Here is a 24,142-nt window from a genome sequence, read left to right on the forward strand (position 1 = left end):
ACCCTAACTCGACCATCCAGCACTCCGAATCGAACCCGACCCGATTCGATTGTACTTTATTTTTAAACCCGAACCTGTGGGCTTAATCCGATCCCGACCCATCTCGACTCGTATAATTTTATATATATTTTTTAACACATTTTGAATACCTAAAATATATTAATTTAAGTAAGGAAATTGTTCTATAAATTCTAATATATTATTTTTTTTATTTAAAAACAAATCAAAATCAACATATAAATAAATTATAAATTTTAAACCTATAAAATTAAAAATCAAAAAATTATAAGAACACGATATATATACAAAATATCATGACCCAGTGGGTAATTCAACCAAAACCTGATTCTAATTCGAATCAAAAATCAAAACCCTAACCCAATCCTAACCCGACCCTATAGGATGCCGAATTTACCATTTAATTCGATCCATTGACATCCTTACGTGGTAACACTAAAGCCCCCAAACTTGTGGATTGCACCGCTAGTCTGCTAGCGCTAGGTAGCTGCCTAGCATCCTACTCACATGCCAAATAAAGCATGATTGGTAATCGGGTCGGATCTATCCAACAAAACCGAACCAATCCAACCGATTATGTCGGTTCTAATTCTATGGTTTTGTCCCTATTAATAAGTGGGTTGAACTGGTTCTTGCTGAACTAGAACTCTAAACAGGTAGGTTCTGGGTTGGGATAGGGTGGCCCCAATCCTATTAATTGAGACAAAATCAGACCCAAAATCGTTCTCATAGGAACCATACTGTGTTAATAGTCAGGTAGACTAAGTCCAAATTCGTTATACCTGATTAATTATATTGAAAATTACATTCATATATTTATTTAATAATTTAAAATTAAAAAATTGATGATATAATCTAAATAAAAATGATATTAAAATGTTAAAGTATTTATATGTTAATAAATTAAATATTTTTAACTAATATTATGTTAAATATTATCTATCATATTTACCATTTAAACATAAAATATGATAAAAATTATAAAAAATAAGAAATCTGTTTATATATATAATAAATAATTGGTTCTAGATCTGAATTGGGTCAAGACAAAATATCGAGAAATGACCCAATTATTAATCAGAACAAAATCACAGAAACATAAACAGATTTAATCGGTTCAATTTGGTTTGGTTCGGGCTGTCGGGAAGAACTGACCCATTGATAGCCATATTCTAAACCGATCTATATCCAAAATGATTATATGGTCAACAATATACAAAGATTTTTTTTTTTACAAAACCGATTACATTTTATGGAAAAGTACAGACAGGCCCATTGCAAATTTATGGATTCCACTGCATACCTATAAACATTCAAAATGTCAAACACCCCCACTTCTATGCACTCGTAAATAGGCATCAATTTTGAGCTAACACTTACCCCCACTGTACTTTGGGCCTAAAAATTGTGATGGGCTGAACCATCGTTCTTCCTATATTTTATGTCTAAAAAGTAAGTTTATAAGAGCATATAAGATAATTATGGTTAAAAACACATTTTATGATTAAAATATCGATACGGTACGCCCGATACGGGGTGTATTGTATCGATATCAGACCTAACAGGAACAAGATACGTCACGACTAAATACATACTTTGCCAGTCATACGTATCGGTCCGATACCGCCATTATACCGACGCGTATCATATAGTATCAAACGCATCGATACAACAACGTATTACAGGTCCGCGTCCATACCATCGTATAAACCACGTCTCACTTAAAAATGTTGAGGCCAGCATGATTTGAACATAAAACTAACCTTACAAAACGAACCAGGAGCATGCCTCTTCAACCACCAAACCACTTAAAACATTTTGATAAAAGGAGAAACACATTAATATTTATTACATGTCTACTAGTCTACATATAACCCAAATAAATAATATATATCAACAATTCCAACTATAAATTGAAAAGAATAATTTTTAAAATTAGTATTTTAAGAACAATGGAATAAATAATTTGTCAAATTTACATATATACCAAATTTTGATTTTTTATTTCAAGATATTTATACAAATAAAATTATTATTAGTAGAATAATTATTTTAATACTTTAAATTTATAAATTTGCACATTATATATATATATATGTATATTCAATTTTTTATAAATTATTAATTAATATTTTAATTTGCACTAAATAATAATGTCCTTACTATTGAAAAAATAAAAGCATTATTTACAAAATATTTGAGAATATAACATAAATTGAATTGTTCAACTCCACTAGTCTACATTTATATAAAAATAAAATAATTTTATATTTTAGAAATTTTATAAAATAAAATATTAATAATGGAATAATTATTTTAGTAATTAAAGTTTATGAATTTTAATATGATATATATCTTTCAAATTTTAATAGATTTGGTATATTTTAAGTTAAGATTATATATTTTTATAAATTATTAATTAATACTTTAATTTATATTTTATAATAACATATTTATTTTTTATAATAACATATTTATTTTTTATAATAACATATTTACTTGAGAACTTTTTTTGTTGATTTTTTATTAATATTAAAAATAAAATTAGTAAAATAGAAATATTGATATAGTAATTAAAATATAATAGTTGCATATGTTTTGTGCACTGGACTTTAATAGAAAATAAAATAATAATGACTTTGTGCATGTATTAATTTCTAAGCATATATATAATATGTCTTATATTCTTGATTGATGCACTATCAATAAAATTGCATAATATCTATGCATCTCTCTATATTAATGGTAATATATCTCTTCATATATACCATTAAATATAAAGCTCCTATGTATTTATATATTATTTATAATTATTTTGACATTAAACTTAATATTATTAATATATTTATGGAATTTCTGTGCATTTTCCTAGTATATCCAAGCGTTTCTATATTTTTTCGTCCGTATCCATGCGTTTCCTAAACGTATATGTATCCAAATTATCCGATACTGATACTTTGATCATTGATTTTATCAGCATATTTAGCAAGGCTTTTAAAACCATACCGGACATGGAATCGTTATGGGGATCGGTTTTCGGGCCAACCGGTCCAATCATCTGATCCGAATGGATGACCTGCTTTGACAAAAATTAAAAAATAAAATAAAAACAAAAAACAGCCAAAAACCATTGTTTAGATTGACGGCTTGACCGCCCAATTCACTAACCAAATCAACTGATTTTGGCAAAAAAACCTGTCTTTGGAATAATCAAAATGAAACTATAAATTATTATTATTATCATTGGTAATTATAATCATTAAATATAATTCGGTCCAATCAGATCAAATCCAATTGTCCAAATTAATAATTGGTTCAATTTTGAATATTTGTTGTAGTCCTGATTAATAATTATAGTTGGACTTGCTACCATGATAGTAATTATAGTTGGACTTGCTATCCCCTATCATGAACAAACCCCAACCCATTGATTCGAGCTTGCACATGGACACTGCCTAGATGAAGCATATTGAACAGGGGACGTGGTACGTGGAGACTCTGTGGTGCCAACAACCCAAAACATTTGGTTGTTAACTGCTCATCGACAACAGAAGAGGAGAGAGAGGGTAGAGTTCAGCAAAGGAGGAGAGAGAGGGCGCAGTCATGTAAAAATGGAAAAGAAGAAGAGAGAGAGAGGGGGTACCCACAACAGCGGAGTGTTATTTAATAATTTAAGTGATAATTTGAGGGGGTAAATTTGTAAAATGCACATTTTTCAGATGTTAAATCATTCACATTGCCTGATAACTTCGTCACATTCCGAAATGTACAAAAGTAGAAAAGCAAATTTTCTTTAAAATATTTTCAGAACTTTTTCAAAGATTTTTTTTGCTTTTTAAACTTATGACTTCAGATTTACTGAACACCACCTTAGCTTCACATTTGTGCCAGGGGGGCAACTCAGCTTGTCTCGAATTAGTATTTTACATTGCTTTAAGTTCAGGCATCAAGCTGGGCCCATTAAAATTTTTGGCAAAAAAACCTAACCTGAATCCGCCCAAATTGCACCCCTAAATTATATGTATAAATATCATGTAAACATTTGTTTATGTATACAAATGTTTATGTATACAAGTGTTTATGTATATATGTATGTATTGATATAGCATGTATGTATGTATGTGTGCGGTTATACATCCACTAATGTATATATGCATCTATGTAGTTATTTATTCATGAATTTATATATTTATCTATCTATTTGCATGTATATGACAACAATTTTACGTTTGAAGAGCAAAAAAAAAAATCTCAGCATGATAAGTATGTCCTTTTACATTTAATAATGGTAAAACCAAATTCGCCTCAACAACTAAATGAAAATATATATAGAGAGAAGTTGTGACAACTCGAGCCCAACCAAACCCCAAGAAGTTTGGATTTGGTTAAGCTTACGTTTGAGGGCCCCATAGCTTGGGTTGGGTTAGGGTGTTGACCTGAAACCCGACTTGCATCCCTGTTATCTATATGCAAAATATGGATACTAAAGTTATTTTGGAGGCAAACAATAAAAAGAGAAGCATTTAGGCATGTTTTACACTTGTTTTCATCAAATCCATGTTAAGGGTTTTATCATCCTATATATGTTTCCATCAAACCCATGTTTATGGTTTCATTCCTATGATTTATTGTTGTTTATATCCATTTATCCATTTATATATAACATTTAGGCACATGCCACGCATCTCTAATATCATATATTATCATATTAAATAAAAAATATGTATGATAATAATAACAATAATTATTGTTATTGTTGTAGGTTGGGTGGTAAGGCTATAGAGAGGGGTTTCCTTGAAAGATAGAGGATGACTGGATAGGTAATACAAGGAAAGGGTGCTTAGTGTGGGAAAAGTAAGGGAATTAGTAAGAACATGGGAGCAAAAGGTTGGGATGTAAGGATTCTCTTAGTACTCTTGAGATAATCTCATGTGGAGGGTTTCAGGCCTCCCTTATTTATAGAGGAAGGGATAAGGCTATAAAGGGAGACAAGAAAATGGCAGGAAGGAATTTTCCTATCCCAAAAATGCGGTTGTGATTCATTAAGCATATAACGAGTAAGTAGGGCTGTTCACGGGTCGGGTTGGGTCGGTTTATTGAGGTTTTTCCAACTGACCCGACCTGGTCAAGTTACCTGAGATAGAAATCGAAACCGACCCAGTGTTAAGCAAAACCGACCTGGTCGGTTTGAGTCGGGTTGGGTCGGTTTCGGTTCTAAGTTCATCCATGCCTCCCATGGCCCATGTGCCTGTATGGTACAAGTTTGGGTTGTCAGATATTTCAGTTTTTATGTAAAACTAAAATATCTTTATTTAATAGTTTTAAATATAAAATATATTTAAATTAAAATCGAAATATATATTTAAATAGTTAAGTAGGAATTAAGTCGGTTCGGTTTCGGTTTTCACACAAAAAAACTGAAACCGACCCGAACCATCGGTTTATAAATTTGTACAACCCGAAACCGAACGGTGCTAATGAAAACCCGGCCGACTCGAGTTGGTCGGGTTGGGCCTTCTTATGAACAGCCCTACGAGTAAGCTCCATTATTCTTTTGGGATTAGGATTTCTTATTCTTAAGACCCTTACATGGGCACACTTATATCTATAACCACTTTCAGTAGCTCACTCGTAATAATGTGGTTTAAGTGATGCTCCTTTGTTGAACATGTAACATGGTGAGTAGAATGTTGTCGTCACTGTTAGAGTGGCACTCTGTGCTGCCAACCTAACATGAGAGCATTAATGGGTGTGACCCTTGCTTATTAATGACATCATATATTGCATTCTTTTGCATTTGTTTGTTCGAAATATCATCTTTGTAAGGTTACGCAATTTTCGATTGTAATGCCTCTGGTGATGGATATAGTGTTCATCATGTTGTGGTTGCTTTTGTATTATCATGATCCTCATTGCAAACTCTATAAGAGTGATCTACATGTACTTGTAATCACCACCATCATCTCTCCAACACCCAATCACCTTCAATCATTTTTACCCCTTTCCAATGAGCCCTAAATTTGATTTCATTCAACAATTCAGTCATAATTACAAGTCATTCTCTAAGGTTATGTTTGGTTTGAAGGAAAAGGCAGGGAAAGGAAGGGAAAAAAAGAGAAACCTATACAAGTTTTGTAAAAATTTCCTTACATTTCCCTTCCTTTCCCTACCTTTTCTTTCAAACCAAACATAGCCTAAGGAATAAACATGAAAGAGGAAACATAATCCCAATTGAAATAACTACTTTTTTTTTTGTATTTAAATGCAACGATGTGCAACTAGATGAATTGTAAGTTTTAGGGGTACAACCATACAATGGATTAAGCAAGGAGGCTGATTGAGTAACATCTTATATGTGGCTTTTAAGCATTTACTCACGGGTAAAACCTTGGGCTGTGTAAGGTAGAGAACCCTACCTTTTTCCCTTCAAACCAAACACAAATGAAAGCTCAAGGATAATTGTCACTGCACCCAAAGTATATGGTAGTAATATGTAATTTACCCTATATAAGATAAATATGATATGACATTCAAAGAATGGTGAAATATGGTTCGTAAGTTTCCAATCATTCAAAGAATTATATGACATAAAATTGATAGTGTTGCTCTTCCCAATAATGTTATAGAGGCTTTATTGCTCCCTAAATGAACAAATGCAATGAAAGAAGAGATAAATGCCTTACATAAAGATGATGCACGAGAGTTAGTGGGTGAATGAAATGAACCAATTGGATGTAAATGGGTGTTATTTTCAAGTAAAATATGGTTTACAAGTTTGTTCTTTTCAAGGAAACCCCTCTCTATGGCTTTACCACCCAACCCATAACAACAACAACAACAAACAATAATAATAATAATAAGAAGAAGAAGGAGAAAATGACGCCCTTATGGTCCTTTTGAGAAGTTAGGATCTAGAAGATTGTGAGGTGGTAGATGATGGATGTAGCACCGATGACGGCAATGGTGGTAAATGGTAATAAGATACGACAAATTCAAGAAGACTCTTAATCAGTTGAGTTATATTTTGAATATTTAAGGAATATTGATGGATAAATTCAATATTCCCTTTTTTTCATTAGTACTTAACTAACGATAATGGATAGTTTAAGATAATATATAAACAATTAAGGTAAAAATAAGGGTAAAATACAAAAACCTCCCTTGAGTTTTTTGACAATCATAAAAACCTCCTCTACATTTTTACTTTAACAAAAACCTCCCCTATACTTTTTAGAAAATATATAACCACCTCCAATCCTAGACAAAAAAGCCAACCTAATGTATTTGTTTTTCCAAAATGCCTATTTTGCCCTCACATTTATTTATTTAAATATATATTTATTAAAATGTCATAAAAAACATTGTTCATTTTCTTAATTAAGAACTAGAGTCGCCAACCTTCTCGTCCATCTGGGAAGGTCAATCCACGACACATCACTCTTGGAGTAGTGGAAGCAGGGGAATCATCCCATGAGATTGCATCCTCTCTATGGGTTGGCTAGTGGGGGCCTCACCGCCAAACTTCAAGCTCTCCGTAGGATGGCTATTGGCTAGTCAACCTCACGTCTACCTTGCTCTGTCTCCACTCCAACAATTGAACACAGTGAGAAATAGGGCCATTGGTACTCGTAGGTTGCAACAAAAGAAAAGGGCGGGAAAAGATCACTACAAGGAAGGCCATTGCCCATTGGAGTTAAATATATATTCCAATCTAATGGCATGAGAGTGTGTAGTTCCTCCTCTCACGAAAAAGGAAGGCGGCTCCTCCCAATCTAATTTCTCAAACCTTTCATGAAAAAGGTTGGAGTCAAAAGAAAAATAGTAGAAAAATTGGAACTATGCCTGCCTAAAAAAGGTTTAAGCAAGGAAGGAATTGGGAGCAAGGATGTCTAAAACCATAAACGATGGAAAGAGAAGTGGAAGGATGAAGAATCGGAAGGTGGATTTCAAAAACGTGCGGGAGGAAATCATCTTCCTAATCCTTGTGTAGTAAAGAAAATGACTTAGAATTGAGTTCTAAATGGTTAAATCAATCTATTGCTTAACCAATCCTTCAAGCTTTGGCTACAAAAGCTCTTCATCTTCTTCAACGTTGAAGGATATCCGACGATGAGTTTCTTGTGGAACCCAGGACCAATGGAATACATATGTGGAACCCAAGATTGGAGATCTCTTCTTCTCTTAACGCCTTTCCTTGGTCCTCATTTGCATCCAAATGCTAAAACCGATAAAATTTAGAGAACAAAATGTTTGAGAGATGGAAAATCTTACTTGGTGCTTGTTCAAACCTGATGAGGGCAGATTTGGCCCTCAACTGACATCATGACACATGGCATAGTAGAACAGTTGGACTACATCCCAACATCACTTAGGTAATAACTTGCCTTAGCCAAAATGGGGTCCCAACTGGCGACCTGCCTCTATTGCCGACCTATCGACCTACTTCTGTTGCCAACCTGGCAACCTGCCTCTATTGCCAATCGGGAGACCTACTTCTGCTGTTGACCTAGCAACCTGCCTCTTTGCCGCTGACCTGGTGACCTGCCTCTGCTGCCGACTTGGCGACCTACCTCTCTAGAAGCTTAACAGCTGTCTCCAAACCTTTTCGGGATCATGTTGCGTAACCGTAGGCCTTGTCCACATCCCATCCGAATCGGAGGGAAACGGTAAGCCTTATTAACTGGCACGTTATCCTCCTTCCAAAGCGGAACAGATCCCTATGTCGTGGGCCGAGGATTTTGGGAACGTTTCGCGAGACTCACAACAGCCCAACTATATAAGGGTGTCAGCCCCTAAGACCTAGGTAGATGTGCAATTTAGTTTTCGCAGCTCTCCAGCTCTCTCACATTTAGCTATCTTAAAATCTCTAATTTGCTAACTTAAGCATCGAAGTGTCCACCCCAAGTAAAGCAACCCGGGAACTCTAACACTGTTTTCTTGCAGGTCGTATTAGAGTCACCTCTCTAGCTCGTCACCACTCAGCCAGGCATTAGAGCCACCTCTCCAGCTCATCACCATTAAGTTAGGCATCAGAACTACCTCTCCAGCTCATCACAACTTAGTTAGGCATCATAGCCACCTCTCCAGCTCATCACCACTTAGTTAGGCATCATAGCCACCTCTCCAGCTCATCACCACTTAGTTAGGCATCATAGCCACCTCTCCAGCTCATCACCACTTAGTTAGGCATCAGAGCCACCTCTCTAGCTCGTCACCATTCAGCTAGGCATCAGAGCCACCTCTCTAGCTCGTCACCATTCAGCTAGGCATCAGAGCCACCTCTTCAGCTCGTCACCACTCAGCTAAGCATCAGAGCCACCTCTCTAGTTCGTCACCATTCAGCTATGCATTAGAGCCACCTCTCCAGCTCGTCACCACTTAGCTAGGCATCAGATCCACCTCTCTAGCTCGTCACCACTCAGTTAGGCATCAAAGCCACTTCTCTAGTTTGTCACCATTTAGTCAGGCATCAGAGCCACATCTCCAACTTGTCACCACTCAGTTAGGCATCAAAGCCACTTCTCAAACTCGTCATCACTCAATTAGGCATCAAAGCCACCTATCCAGCTCGTCACCATTTAACTACGCATCAGAGCCACCTTCTAGGTAGGAACCATTCAGCTAGGCGTCCAAGCCACATTCCAGGCAGGGATTATTCAACCAGGCATCCGAGTCACCTGCCAGTCGAGAGCTGCCAAAATGCGCATCATCAAAACCTTTGTTCCACCGTTTGCATATCAAGGGAAGAAGATGACAATAAAAAATATATTTTTTTCTATAAGTTTTAGTCACATTTTAAGATGATGTGGTGAGTTGTTATTGGAGGTTGCATGTAGGTGGACTGAAGGGTATAATGCATCAGAGAGAGAGAGAGAGACGATGACTCTAATTCTTAGTTCCGGGGATGAAAATGAACAATATTTTGGAGAGTATTTAAATAGATAGGTATAAGGGCAAAATAGGCATTTAAAAAAACAAACACATTAGATTGGCTTTTTTGTTTAGGAATGGCGGTTGTTGCATATTTTTTTAAAAGTAAATGAGAGATTTTTGTTAAAATGAAAATACAGTGGAGATTTTATGATTGTCAGAAAACTCAGGGGAGGTTTTTGTATTTTACCCTAAAATTAATCAATTAGCTAAACCATAAAATTATGTTTGGTTTGAAGGAAAAAGTTTAAGACAATATTTCGCTTTTTCCCTTCCTTTCCCTACCTTTTCCTCCAAACCAAACACAGCCTAAGGGTACAACAAATTTGCCCAAAAAAAAATTTTGATTCACATCATATCCGGTTCGATTCGATAAGATTCGATTGCAATTCCATACATGTTCTCAAGTGAAGACGTTCATCTGTCCGGAAGTGTCCATTTGTTTTTGTCGTTGTTTCCACCGATCGTGAATTAACAATCGTGTTTACCTATCTTTAATTGCAGAAAGTGTATTGACTGAAATTCGGGAGAAAGTAATTTCTTATTTTACTTGCTTTATTTTTTTTGGCTTCACTTGATGAAGTCGACTCGAATCGGGCAGCAGGAGCTGTGGGATTGATTAGAGTTAGGGTTTCTGTCATCCGAAGGGAAGAGTTCGAGGATGGCAACAACGAGGTATCCGAATTCAAATCCCGATGATATTGTTGATTCGACACCGTTGCTCGGAAATTCGGACAGAAGTGGAGATGAAGATCGAAGTCGTAGGATTGGCCGGAGGCCGAGTTTACGCGGAGCTGCTCGGTTTCTCCAAAGAGCGAGCAGCCGTCGGATGTTGAGGGAGCCATCGATGCTGGTCCGAGAGACGGCGGCAGAGCAATTGGAAGAGCGACAGAGCGATTGGGCTTATTCAAGACCAGTTGTTGTTCTGGACATGGTTTGGAATATGGCTTTTGTGATTGTGGCGGTTGCGTTTCTGATCTTGAGCAGAAATGAATCCCCGTCAATGCCTTTGAGGTTGTGGATTATGGGGTATGCTGTGCAATGTATCCTGCACATGGTATGCGTCTATGCTGAGTATAGACGCCGGCACCCATCACATCGATCGACATCATTGGAGCAAGGTGGAGACGGGAGTAGTGGGAATTTGAGTACAAGCTATCGAGATGATGCAGGGGATGCTGGCGATTATACGACGGCGATGCGGCAGGATGAGGAGGGAACCGGGTATTGTCACTAACAATATTATTAGTAAGAGGAAAATCTTGCATTTCCATCCTTTGATTACAAGTTTACAACCAATTATTTTTTCTGATAACCACTCAGACGTTGTTAGTACTGATGTGGAAGTTGGGTTGGGTAGACATCCCTAACTCAATGCAATCAAGGAATCATCACATACTATACCTTGTGGAACACCATTCACTTGTTCACAGTTCACTTCCTTTGCAGCAGTGTGGCAAAACATCTGGAATCCGCAAATACAATGTTTTCATTTATATGGTGGATCATTGGGTTCTACTGGGTATCCGCTGGTGGCCAAGCTTTGATACGTGATTCTCCTCAGCTTTACTGGTTGGCATACCTCTCTATTTATGCTGTTTGAACTCGTGAAGCTTAGTTTAACTTTGACAAATGTTTCTCAATCGACCTTTTTTTTTGTTTTTTATTGGCAGGCTTTGTATAATTTTTCTAGCATTTGATGTCTTCTTTGTGATTTTCTGCGTTGCCTTGGCATGTGTGATTGGTATTGCTGTTTGCTGCTGTCTTCCATGTATAATTGCAGTCTTGTATGCTGTAGCAGACCAGGTATCTTACCCGATCCTTGTTCCTAGTTAGTTCCACAGATAATGCTAATATGTTGATTGTGATTTTAGCTGTTCCTTATTAACTTGAAGTTTGCTTCCCCCCCTGATTTGGCTAGAGTACACAAAGAAAATTGGGCAACACGATTTTGGAGTATTTAACTCAGGAAATCAATTTTCAAATTGTGCATCTAATGAAGCCATGCAGTATGTTTAAATGGGTCATTATAACTTATGATTCGTTTCATTTCCATGAATCTTATTACCTCTGGATGTATTCAACAAGCATCTTAATTCTACAATTTTCAATAAAAATCTTGAGTGGTTTGAGGAAATTTCAGGGCATATTTGTTTATGGGGTAACAATTTGTTTTCTTGATATCCATCCCTACTTCACCTCCATGAAACTTTGCAGGTTTTATCCGTGTCACATTTGATTCCACCTAAGTCCTAACAAACACAAAGTGATCACTTAATCTATTTATTAGAGTGATATAGGACCATCAACTGAGAAACCCAATTTTCCTATTAAGTTTTTAATCCCATAAAACTTCAGCAACACCATGGGACATAGCCTTGTATTTTGCCTCCATACTAGACCTTGCCACAACACTGTTTCTTACTCTGCCAAGTAACAAGATTTCCTCCCACAAAGGTACAATAGCCACTAGTAGATTTTCTGTCATCCATTGAACTAGCCCAATTTGCATCAGTACAGACGTCATTGTCATATTGCCCATGCTTCTTAAAAAGAAGCCTTGTTCCTAGGAATTGCTTTAAATATCTGAGCACTCTCTCTGCTACCTCTAGGTGAGCGGCCTTAAGAGCATTCATAAACTGACTGAGAACACTCACTGCATAAGCTATGCTAGGCCGAATCATGGACAAGTATAAGAGCCTCACCACAAGTCTTTGATATTGTATAACATCTTTTATTGGTTCCCCTTGACAATCACCTAGTTTGTGATTCATATCCATAGGGGTGTCATATGGTTTTGCCCCTAACTTGCCTGTATCATTCAATAGATCTAGGATGTATTTCCTTTGGGAAATGAAGATCCCTTGTGAGTGGGCAACTTTAAATCCAAGAAAGTAACGTAATGGATCCAGATCCTTCACCTCAAATTGTGTGGTGTATATACGTGGCTAGGAACCTTTTATTTGACTCCCATATTCCCATTTGCTGCGTAGCCTGATGAAATCTGCTAAACCAAGCCCTTGGAGATTGTTTAGGCCATACAAAGACTTCTTCAATTTGCACACCTTTTGTTCACTACCTCTAGCATAAAAAACAGGCGGTTGGACCGTGTACACCTCTTCCTCTAAATCCCCATTTAAAAAGGCATTATTAATATCTAATTGATGAAGTTCCTAGTCCAGATTTGCAGCCAAGGAGAGTAGAGCTCTAATGGAGTCCATCTTTGCAGTTGGAGCAAAGGTCTCTATATAATCTATTCCATACACTTGTGTAAATCCCTTTGCAACTAATTGGGCTTTATACCTCTCTACTGTACCATCTGCCTTATGTTTTACAGAGAACATATCCATTTACATCCAATTGGTTCCTTTCCTTCATCCACTAACTCCTGTGCATCATCTTTATGTAAGGCATTTATCTCTTCTTTCATTGCATTTGTCCATTTAGGGAGCAATAAAGCCTCTATAACATTCTTGGGAAGGGCGACACTGTCAATGGCTAAAAGGAAAGGATGAAATGAGGGTGGGGTGTTTTCATAAGACAAGAAATGGGCCATGGATGGTGAATGGTATATGATCTGACACTTTTCCTCTTTGTAGTAGGAGGGTCCAAATCATTGATAGAGGTATCAATGTGAATAGGTTTAGGAATATTAATCAGAATATCAATGAGTACAACTACTCATTGTACACAAGACCTTTTATTAATATAAATATACTTTACCTTTTCTAAAAAAAAAGAATTTTAATAGGAATAATAATACCTAGATGGGAGGGATTTGTCCCCTAAGAGTATGATGGTATTGTTGCAAAGTTGTAGGGTGTTCCACGACTTTTAAATTCATTGGCTTTGGCCTTTTTGACGTTGAAGAAAGACACATAATGGAGGAGGGTTAGGAACAAGAGATAAGAGAATCTATTTCTCCTCAAACTTACTCTCCCCCTGAGGAGGAATTGGAAATAAAGGCTCATTCCCAAAGAATACATCCATAGAAGTGAAGTATTTCTGGGACATTGGGTCAAAACATCGATATCCCTTTTGAGATGAGGGGTAACCAAGAAAAACACAACTTATAGCTTTGGGATTGAATTTACCACGATTAGGAGACAAGTAATGGACAAAACATTGATAACCAAAGACAGGCATGGGTATGGGAAACAATGGTGCTTTAGGGAGGAGAAGTTGATGTGGAGCCTTATATTCCAATACCCAAGAAGGCATATAATTTATAATGTAGGCATCAACCATAACAACATCCATCCAAAACCTCTTTGCTACATGCATATGTAAAAACATCCCTCTAGCAACTTCAAGGAGATGGCAATTCATCCTCTTTGCAGCCCTGTTCTACTGGGGGGTTTTGGCACTGGTGGTGAGAACCACAAGAAGAAAAAAATTTAGTAAGATCACCATGGAAATACTCCTTCACATTATCAGATTGGAAAATTTGGATCTTGGTTTGGAACTGCATAAAAACCATGTGCAGTTTGAAATTGGATATCAGGCGTATAGTTTGGTGGTGCCAGCTATATTATTTATATGTATGGCAACCTGAGGCATATAAACTGAAGAGAGAGAGAGAAGGAGGGAGATCAAAAGAAGACCAAAAGAATAGGCTGGTGGCGCCAGCTATATTATTTATATGTAGGGCAACCTGAGGCACATAAACCAGAGAGAGAGAGAGAATAGTCTGGTGGTGTCAGCTATATATGTAGGGCAACCTATGGAAGATTACATCAGTACAAAAGACACATAGACTGATCTTGGTGAAAGAATGTCATGGATAAACTACTGATAAAATAAGAAAGATGTCGTGAATGAACTGTAAAAAGGTGCCTCATCTAATGTGTATACAGTGTTTCCAAAACGCATAGTCAATGGAGCAGCCTAGGCATGCAGGTGACGTTGTAATAGGTACATCATATCTGATATTTCTTATGATATTTAACAGTGTTTAGGAAACCGGATCGGACCATCCGGTCATTCTGGCTGAACTGTGACCCAGGCATATATCTGGTTTGGTCATACCCTAGAAACTGGAATAGGTAGAAAACCGCCTAAAACCGGCTGACTGGATGGTTTAACTGGGAAACCAGTGAACCAGTCTCAGTTTCGTAAAACTGCCCAGGTCTCAAATGTGTGGAATTTTTAAAATGCAAGTGGCACGATTTGAACCCATAAGCTTTTTCCCATGCATATTGTCTTGTCACCATTAGTCCACTTCATTATGTGTTGATTATGAATTTTTAATGTGCATATTGCATCAATGCACATGTATTTTAAAATGTGAGTTAAGAGGTTTGAACCCTGGTCAATTACTTTAAAAATCAAATAATTAGCCATCTATCCACCACATTCAAGTATAACATTAGTTTTATAATATATTATTTATAGTTTTTATGTGATCTGTGGTATATATATGTATATTTCACATCATCACATTCGACCGTCGTTGAACCTTTGACCTGTGAACCTCTCCCTATTTAATTTAGGACATTGTCTTTATGCATGCTCACTTGCTCACTTGCTCACTCCATCTGTAAACTGTAATAGGGACCGGGTTTCAGTTGACCCTGTCTGAATCAGACTTAATTGTCCAAAGTATTTATTGGATTGGATTGGACCTGGTCCATCTGTAATGGATTCATGTTGGGCCAATATCTGGTCCATTGACAACCCCAGTGCCCTACGTGCATGCACACGTGCGAATTGGTTACTTTGTCATCAAGTACCAGGTGTTCCGTACCGGTAAAGTGGACACCAACAAATGTGCACCAAATTGAACTAGACTTTGATGGCTTCCAACAACTATAATGGAAGCAAGTGTGTGTGTGTGTGTGTTTGCAATCATAGACCAGCAAATGGAGTATCTGGTGCATTGACCATGCAAGGGGTGAATGGGGGGGGTCATCTGTTTTAGGGAAATTTGTAACATAACATGGTAAGGACGGGCTAGGTGGCTTTGTGCCAACCTAATACAATGGTTTTGCTAGGCATCTTTTAAGAACAATATTCTTTTTCATTAATTAATAATAAATAAATTTGAGTCTGAAGGACCTTGCCGGTTTCCATGTTTTCATAATGAGCCTTTTCTTTATGGAAGTTTAATGTTAAAAATTTGATGTCTCATTGAGTCTCTTAAGAATATTTTTTGGATCCTCTCAAGATTGTGGGATCTGGTGTACTTGCCCCATGGGGATTTTTTACTTGTGTCTCATTCACCTTTGGGGCAATTTCTACTATCTAGGTAACGAGCTATCTTGACAACAGATCTGGGAATATAAACAAAAAAGACATGGTCAAACCACAATCTTTCTTCAAGTATATCACAAAAAATAGGGCAGACATCACTTGGTAAACTCAGGGAGTTATCATTCAGAGGCTTCAGTAGAATATGAGTATCTGAGCTGATTGAAATAGCTCTCTTCCCCAGATTTTTAGCAAAACACAAACCCAAGAGTAAAGCATGAACCTTCAAGAACAGAGCATTTCTAGGAATAACTTCCAAAGACGTGGCAGCCAAAAATTTCTGAGATTCATCAAAAAGAGCAATTCCACAACCTACATACACCGTCCACTAGAAGTGAAGCAAAATATGTGTGGGGAATTCTTCTTCGTTATCAACTGGTGGCTAGATTGAGACTGACCCAGCTGAGTTGAGATGTGCTGCAGTAATCTGTTTCTATTTTCAATGGTATGCACAGGATTAGGAGTCTGATCATGATGGACAATTTTTTTTGGAAAGGTAAGGTAAGAATTTGTTAATTATAGAAAAGAAAAGATTCCAACAACTTCCCAGTACACCTCATTGGACAGAGAGGGGAACCTCATTACCGGCTCCAAATAGACTGAGAATAAAGTGTCAAATACATTTTGATGCTTAAACTCAGATCTTACAGACATCCAAGAAGCAAGTTTGCACACAGAAATATGTACCAAATCTTCTGTGTTTTTTGCTTTGTTACAGAAAATTCAACTGTTTCTCTCAGACCAAATGGACACCAGAACAGCCATATGTATGGTTCTCCAGATCAGCTTCCCCTTTTTCTTCAGGCCAGGCAGCTTCCAGCAACATTACAGGTCTTTGACAGAGCTGGGCATGACCCAGTCAACCCCTGCAGCTTTGAGAATGTGGTCCCAAATCTTAGCAGAAATGTGGCAGTGGATACTGAGGTGATCTATTGTCTCTGGTACAAGTCCACACAGCCCACAGTTCAGATCAGGGATCTGCAACCCTCTCCTATCCAAATTGACTTTTGAGAGACACTTGTTTAGGGTCAAAACCCAGACAAGTTTGCCTTGGAAGGGCTGATTGGGTTCCACACCTGTTTTCTTGGGAAGCCAACAACCCCTGTCTTACTATGCTTAGACGCCATAGACTTGACTGAAAGCATACCATCTGCACTCCACTTCCAACTCCAATCATCATCCAAATTTACTGAAATGCTTTGCCTCTGTAAAAGTTGCATGAACTCCATAAGATGATCCAACTCCCAGTCAAAACGATTTCTCCTAAAGAGAGGACTCCAGGAGATGGAGCCACCATTCGTGTCATAAGATTCAGCAACTGTGATTTCTGGGTTTGCAGCACACTAATAGAGCAGGGGGAAAGCTTCTGCAAGAGGAGTGTCCATGCACCAGGGATCCTTCCAGAATTTTATTCTGTTTCCTCTACCAATCTTAAAGCCTAACCCAGCTGAGAAAGCAGGGAGGGACTTCAGAATTCCTTTCCAAAGAGAACAACCCCGATTTTGCAGAGGGTCCAAAGAAGTCCAATTACCACAGTCCACGTCAAATTATTTGCAATTAAAATCCTCCACCAAGCATTCCTTTCAGCTCCAAATCTCCATATCCACTTACTCAGGAGGGCAGTATTAAAAGTTTTTAATTTCCTTAAACCCAGACCTCCTCCCTCTAAAGGCAAGCACACCTGATCCCACATAACAAGATGATTTTTCTTTTCATCTTCCCACCCTCTCCAAAGGAAGTTCCACTGAAGGGATTCCAATTTTTTTTGCCATCTTGGATGGGATGGGGGGGGGAGAGAGAATAGGTGGGGAGATTAGAGAGAGTACTCTTCAAAAGTGCTACTCTACCTCCAGCAGAGAGGTATTCTGCCTTCTAAGAGGCCAACTTTCTTTCCATCCGCTCGATTACAGGGGAGCCCCAGGTATTCCCGTGGAAGGTAATTAACATGACAGGCCAGCACTTCAGCTAAAGCTTCCGAGTTGTCAACCTGGTCCACAAGAAAGACTACACTGTTCCCCAGATTTACTTTCAGTCCAGTAACCACTTCAAACCAGCATAGGATACCAAGCATCAATTCCAACTGATCAGGAGCAGCATCAATAAAACAGAGAGTATCATCAGCAAATTGGAGCATGTGCATTCCCCACCCCCCCCACGGACAGATTTCAAAGCCATCCAAAATTCATCTTTGCCAGTACAAAATCAAGATATCTCCAATTGACATTGTAGAGAACACTAATGTGGACCCCACTAAGGTGGTCCCCACTGTTCGTATGTCAGCAATAAGTTATGATTAGGATTAGTTCTTTATGATAAGACTAATCCTAATCTTATAAAAGACTAGGCCTAATCTTATCATAAAGAACTAATCCTAATCATAACTTATTGCTGACATACGAACAGTGGGGACCACCTTAGTGGGGTCCACATTACTGTTCTCTACAGACATGATCATAGGCCTTCTAAATATCCAATTTACAAATCAGACCAGGTTTTCCATCCCTTCTTCTAGAGTCAATTAGTTCATTTGCAATCAGGACACTGTCCAACATTTGTCTACCAGGAACAAATGGACAATGATTGTCAGAAATTACATTGGATAGAACCTTCTTCATCCTCTCAGCCAGCACCTTTGCCAGAATCTTATAAAAGCTATTTAGGAGACTAATGGGTCTGAATCTTTTAAGTTTGTAGCTCCAACAACCTTAGGAATGAGAGAGATAAAGGTGTTATTCATACTTCTTTGTAAGGATGCCGATTTGTGAAAGTTCTGAAAAACATTTAGTAGATCTTGCTTGATAATGTCCCAACATTTTATATAAAAGAGATTAGTCAAACCATCTGGTCCAGGGGATTTCTCTGTCTCTAGATTTCTGATTGTATCCTTAGTCTCCTCCTCAGTGAAAGGCCTTTCTAAGGGAGACTCTGCTCATCTGACAGTCTCTTAAAAGGCGCATTAATTGGAAGAGGTCTGGAAGTACAAGGCTCTTTATATAAGTTTTTGTAGAAAGATGTAGCAATGGCCTTGATTTCTTCATTTGTTTCTCCTAGTCTTCCTTCACATTCCTTATTTGCTGATTTCCTTGAATCTGTTTCGGGCATTTGCGATTTTATGAAGGAAGTTTGTGTTCCTGTCCCCAACCTTCAGCCAAGTTGTTTTTCTCTCTGCCTCCATCTGATCTCATATCAAAGACTGCCTTAGCATGATTTCTCTTCAACCTTTTATATTGAGAAATAGGACCTACCTCTTCTGCTCTGTTATTCCAGATATGCCATGTAATAATAGAGAAATGCAAACATAATTTGTTTTTTCCCCCTGTTTTGACAGAGAATTATTCCCTAACAGCTGTACCAATAAGCTTCTAAGAGAGGCATTTGGTTCATAAGAAAAACAGAAGTCCAGTTATGAACCAAACCAGATAGGGATTGCCACTGGGCAGAAAAGAATAGCATGTTCTGTGGTTTCTATGTTTTCATGGCACAAAGACAGGAGGAGATGGTGCCAATACCACACTTGATCAGATTACCCCTTACCAGAAGACTGTTATGGATGGCTATCCACATAAAGTTCTTTGTTCTAGGTCCAGATATGTTTCCATATAGTAGCTTTACCATTAGGAATACCGACCTGTACTACACCCTGTTCTTGAGAGTTTGCAAGAAAAAATCTGACCCGACTGAGAACATGCCGTTTCTTTCACAGCTCCATACGAGCTTATCCTCAACTTCCTGATGCGGGATGTAGATTCTAGTGATTTCCATTGGAAAATAGAATTAATCTTTCCAACATCCGATATTCTATTCTGCTGTCAATGAGATTCCTTACAACGTGCACCTCAACATTAGCAGGTTGGTCCATGGGAAGAAGGACCCAAGGTTCATGTTTTAATTGCCTCATCAGTACCAACTTGCCAAAACAGACCTTTAGTGAGAAGCTCACAACCTTTAATCAAGTTTCTCCATCCCCAAGAAATGGACTAAGGACATTGGGCATGCAAGAAGGAAGAGTTTGCATGGTATTTGGCCTTAAAAAATCTTGCTATCAGAGATTGAGAAATCTCTAAGGTTATGTTTGGTTTGAAGGAAAAAGTAGGGAAAGGTAGGGTAACCTTTACAGACCTTGTATAGGTTTTCCTACTTTTCCCTTCCTTTCCCTACCTTCTTCAAACCAAACATAACTTAAGAGACTATAACCTTGCTTAGATAGGAGAGCCAAATTCATATTTCTTAAATCTCTAAGACCCAGCCCCTCCTTTTTTGATTATAATAGAGTCTTCCAACTAAATTATAACTTTTGGATCTTGAGGGAGCTTCCCCACCAAAACCTTCTTTGGGCTTTCATGATATCATCACACAGAGAGCTAGGCAAAAGGAAACATGACATGATATAGTTGGTAAGGGCACTGAGTACAGATTTTATAAGAACTTCCTTGCCTGCATAGAAAAGGAATTTATCTTCCCATCCTTGGGTCCTCTTGATAATTATCTCGAAAATAAAATTAAAGGCTTCTCTCTTGGATCTACCAATGTCTGAGGGAAGGCCGAGATACACTCCGGGATTCAATGCTCTTCTAATTTTCAAAGATTTGGAAAGCACTCGTTGAGTTCCGGGAAGAGTATTGACACTAAAAGACATTTCAGTTTTGGAGAGGTTAACTTTTTGTCCTGAAGCTCTCCCATACAATTTCAAAATTGAGAGAATAGTCTCATCCTCACTAAAGTTTGCTTTGCAAAAAATATAGCTATCATCAGCAAAGAGCAGATGCAATCATGGGGGAGCCAGCCTACAAATTTTCACCCCGTTAATCTTTTTTCTGATTCATTATGTCTCAAAACTGCAGAGAGCTTCTGAAACTAGCAGAAATAGAAAAAGATATAGTGGGTTACCTTGTCTGATATTTTCTCTTGAAAGCACATATTCATTTGTTTTCCTGTGTGTGTGTGGCTCTCTTTCTTACCCTCCTTAGGAAAGGAAATGACAAATACAATGATGAAGCTAAATTCATTCAAGGGGATCACATTAGAATAAAAGGAAGAACAAAGCAATTGATGATTTAATTTCCATCTTACATTATCTAATTTAGAAAGAGCTGAAATGATTAGTGAGAATTGTAATTAGATTCTCCAGTTTTGTCATTAAAGCTAGTTTCATTTGCAGTGACAGTCTTTATGATAATTATCCCTTTTTTTTAATCTTAACCATAATATGAGGAATGCTTGATTATTTATTCTTGTACATAGAAAGTTGATGTATTCCTTGTTGTGTGTTTCTTTTCTTATTAGCATATTGGGCAATGCTAGTTAAACCAATTTGGGGTTGAATTTCTATCAGTTAGTTCCAGCCTCTATTTCTGGATGCTGTGCAATGGTAAATTCACAGACCATTGCTTGGTGTAATGGTAAAATCTCAGGCTGGAAGTGTGAAAACTTTGGTTTCAATCTGAGAGTGGTCACTTAGTGCAAAAAATGCTAAAAGTTAGGACTGTATCCAGTCTACCCCTCCCAAGACCCCACATAGCTAGGACAACATTAGGTGATGGTCCTTTTTTTATTTCTAAATGCTGTGTATAATCTTATTTTTGAAAGCAGGAAGGTGCTTCCAAGGAGGATATTGACCAACTACCAAAATATAAATTCCAGAGGATTGGTAATTTTGAGAAAATTACTGGTGAGATACAAGGCCCTTTTGGAGGAATAATGACCAAGTGTGTGTCTGACACTGAAACACCAATTGAACATGTTCTCTCACTGGAAGATGCTGTAAGTTGTTTGGTTCTTATTTTTTTTATCATTGATTAAAAATCTGATTTTCACATATTGAATTATATTGGCACTTCAACATGTTAATTTGTTCTCTTGTATTAGTATCCCACTGTTCTTATATGGAAGTACTACAGCTTGTACTACAAAAATATTACAAATATTACTTGTGAAAGATTCATTATAGAAGTACTTCAGAGAAGAAGATACATAGGGTTTTAGATAGCAACCCCTGCCCACATGACTTACCAATTGGTATGCAGTTGCAAGTTGCAACTTGGGTCAGGCTCAAACCCAGACCCAGTTAACCATGTTGGAATTTATCTGACAGTTTTAGACCCTGGATTAAACTTGGATTGATTCTGTTGGTAAACCTGACGCAACCTGGACCCGGTAATGAATATTAATGTTTTACTTCATAATTATTCTCTTTGTATGTTTAGAACTTACAATGGACTGGTTTTGCCTACCTGACATATCTGGGCAATCAGAATTCCAAAGACAGATAAGGTGGCTGCTTCTTTCTTGGGCTTAAGTTCAGACCATTTTTTTCTCTTCCAATTGGATTGGTTCTGCTATTTCAGTGCCATGGAATCATGACTGGTTTTGCCTACCTGACACCAAGTGCTTCTGTCTGATGTCATGTAGAATGCCCCATATCATGCTCCCATGGCACTGAAATAGCAGGTCATTAGAAATGGAGTCTCAGTGACCCATTTAGAGTCCTTTTTTTTACGTTTTGATTATGATGGGTAAAGATCACTTCAGAAAAATCTATTCCTAGATTTAAATATCTGTATTATTTTGTTTTTTGCAACAGCTTATTTGCCTCTTTATGAATGAAATCTTAACCATTTCTTCTCAACAAAATTTAAATGACAAAGTTGCATGGTTTTAGTAGTGGCAGGTGTCAAACTGTGAGGATGTGATCTTATAATCACATGTATTTCTTTTATTCTTTTTAGCAGTAAGGATATTCTTTTCCAAGCCTAGCATAATCCACCCCACTTATCCGGTTATGCCAACCCAGACCAACCCAACCTTATCCAACCTGGATTATCCTTTATGTGATTTATCTTATGGTCAAGCACCCTGCACTGGGTCAAGCAACAGGTTCAATTTCTATATTGGGCTTTGATAGGCTCCAACCTGGATTAGCAGTAAGGACTTGCCCTAAGTTGCATTTGTAATCTAATTTTGGTACATGTGGTATTCTATTAGGAATGTTGTATCTGCCTTTCGACCTATGATGATGGAGCTGAACTGCGCAAACTTCCCTGCAGTCATCATTTTCACTGTTCCTGCATAGACAAGTGGTTGTACATTAATGCTACTTGCCCCCTCTGCAAGTACAACATCATAAGGAGTGGCAATCAAGGTAGGGAAGAAGTATAGAAGGTGGGCTCTTAAGCAATTGTAGTGACATTTCCTCTTCCTATCCTCTGGTATATGTGCTTGTAGGCTGACACAAGTTCAAGTTGTGTATAATATTTTGTTCTGTAGCCTGTCTTTCTGTCTTGCATAGTTGGGCATAGGGCTGGCATTTGAAATATTGATGCTGCCAGCTGCTTCAGCATAAAGGGTGTTGGTGCAGGTACTATTATAGTTGTGGGTGTCTTCATTATTCATTGCCTTTGTATTTTTGGTTTTGTGTTCTAATCCTATACCAGCTTGTGTATAATGTCTTGTAAGTTACAAAGGAACCAACCGGCTGGGTTAATGTGGAGGCTATTTGTTCTCTCTTTTATTCACGAAAACGGAAATAGTCTAGTTCTTTAAATGAAAATTTATTGTTTGCACAAGTTGGAAAAGCAGATTCAAGATACATGGGAAAGAATGGGAAAGGGTAGTGATTCAGAAAGCTCTTATTTGAAATGATCTATAAGCCATCGTGTTTTAGTCTGTGTTTGGAAACGATGCATTTAAGTGTGAATGCAAATATGTAGAGTGTAAAATGGTCCATATAAATTGCAAAGTTGGGTTAGTTTTGCACCGACAAATTTAACTTTTTACCAAGTAGACTTTTAGTGGTAATGGATGCAAACACAAATTCCAATAAAGCATATCTTTTTCTTTTTCTTTTATTTTTTTTATCAAAAGCCCACTTGAATGCAAATTTACTTCTTTTTTATTGATGTACTTTTACATCTTATTATCAATGTAAATATGCATTGGAAAATGTGTT

The 24,142-nt window shown here is 37.5% G+C and overlaps 1 protein-coding gene across 4 annotated transcripts; it reads left to right on the forward strand.

Annotated features, from left to right (window-relative positions):
• The first annotated feature begins 10,328 nt into the window (after positions 1–10,328).
• Positions 10,329–23,759, forward strand: LOC104612732 (E3 ubiquitin-protein ligase At4g11680). 4 transcript variants are annotated; one of them, XM_010280287.3, is made up of 5 exons: positions 10,329–11,172; positions 11,398–11,520; positions 11,622–11,754; positions 21,787–21,957; positions 23,179–23,759. In XM_010280287.3, the coding sequence occupies exons 1-5, from the start codon at positions 10,610–10,612 to the stop codon at positions 23,350–23,352; spliced, it is 1,164 nt and encodes a 387-aa protein (XP_010278589.1). In that variant the 5' UTR covers positions 10,329–10,609; the 3' UTR covers positions 23,353–23,759. The 4 variants fall into 4 exon arrangements, with proteins under 4 accessions (XP_010278589.1, XP_088745899.1, XP_088745900.1 ...); XM_088889773.1 differs by having other exon boundaries at positions 10,336–11,172; positions 21,784–21,957; XM_088889774.1 differs by having other exon boundaries at positions 10,344–11,172; positions 11,401–11,520; positions 21,784–21,957.
• Positions 23,760–24,142: the final 383 nt, after the last annotated feature.

The sequence above is a fragment of the Nelumbo nucifera genome, chromosome 6 (genome assembly GCF_055504915.1).
Source record: "Nelumbo nucifera cultivar China Antique chromosome 6, China Antique-T2T, whole genome shotgun sequence".
NCBI lineage: Eukaryota > Viridiplantae > Streptophyta > Magnoliopsida > Proteales > Nelumbonaceae > Nelumbo > Nelumbo nucifera.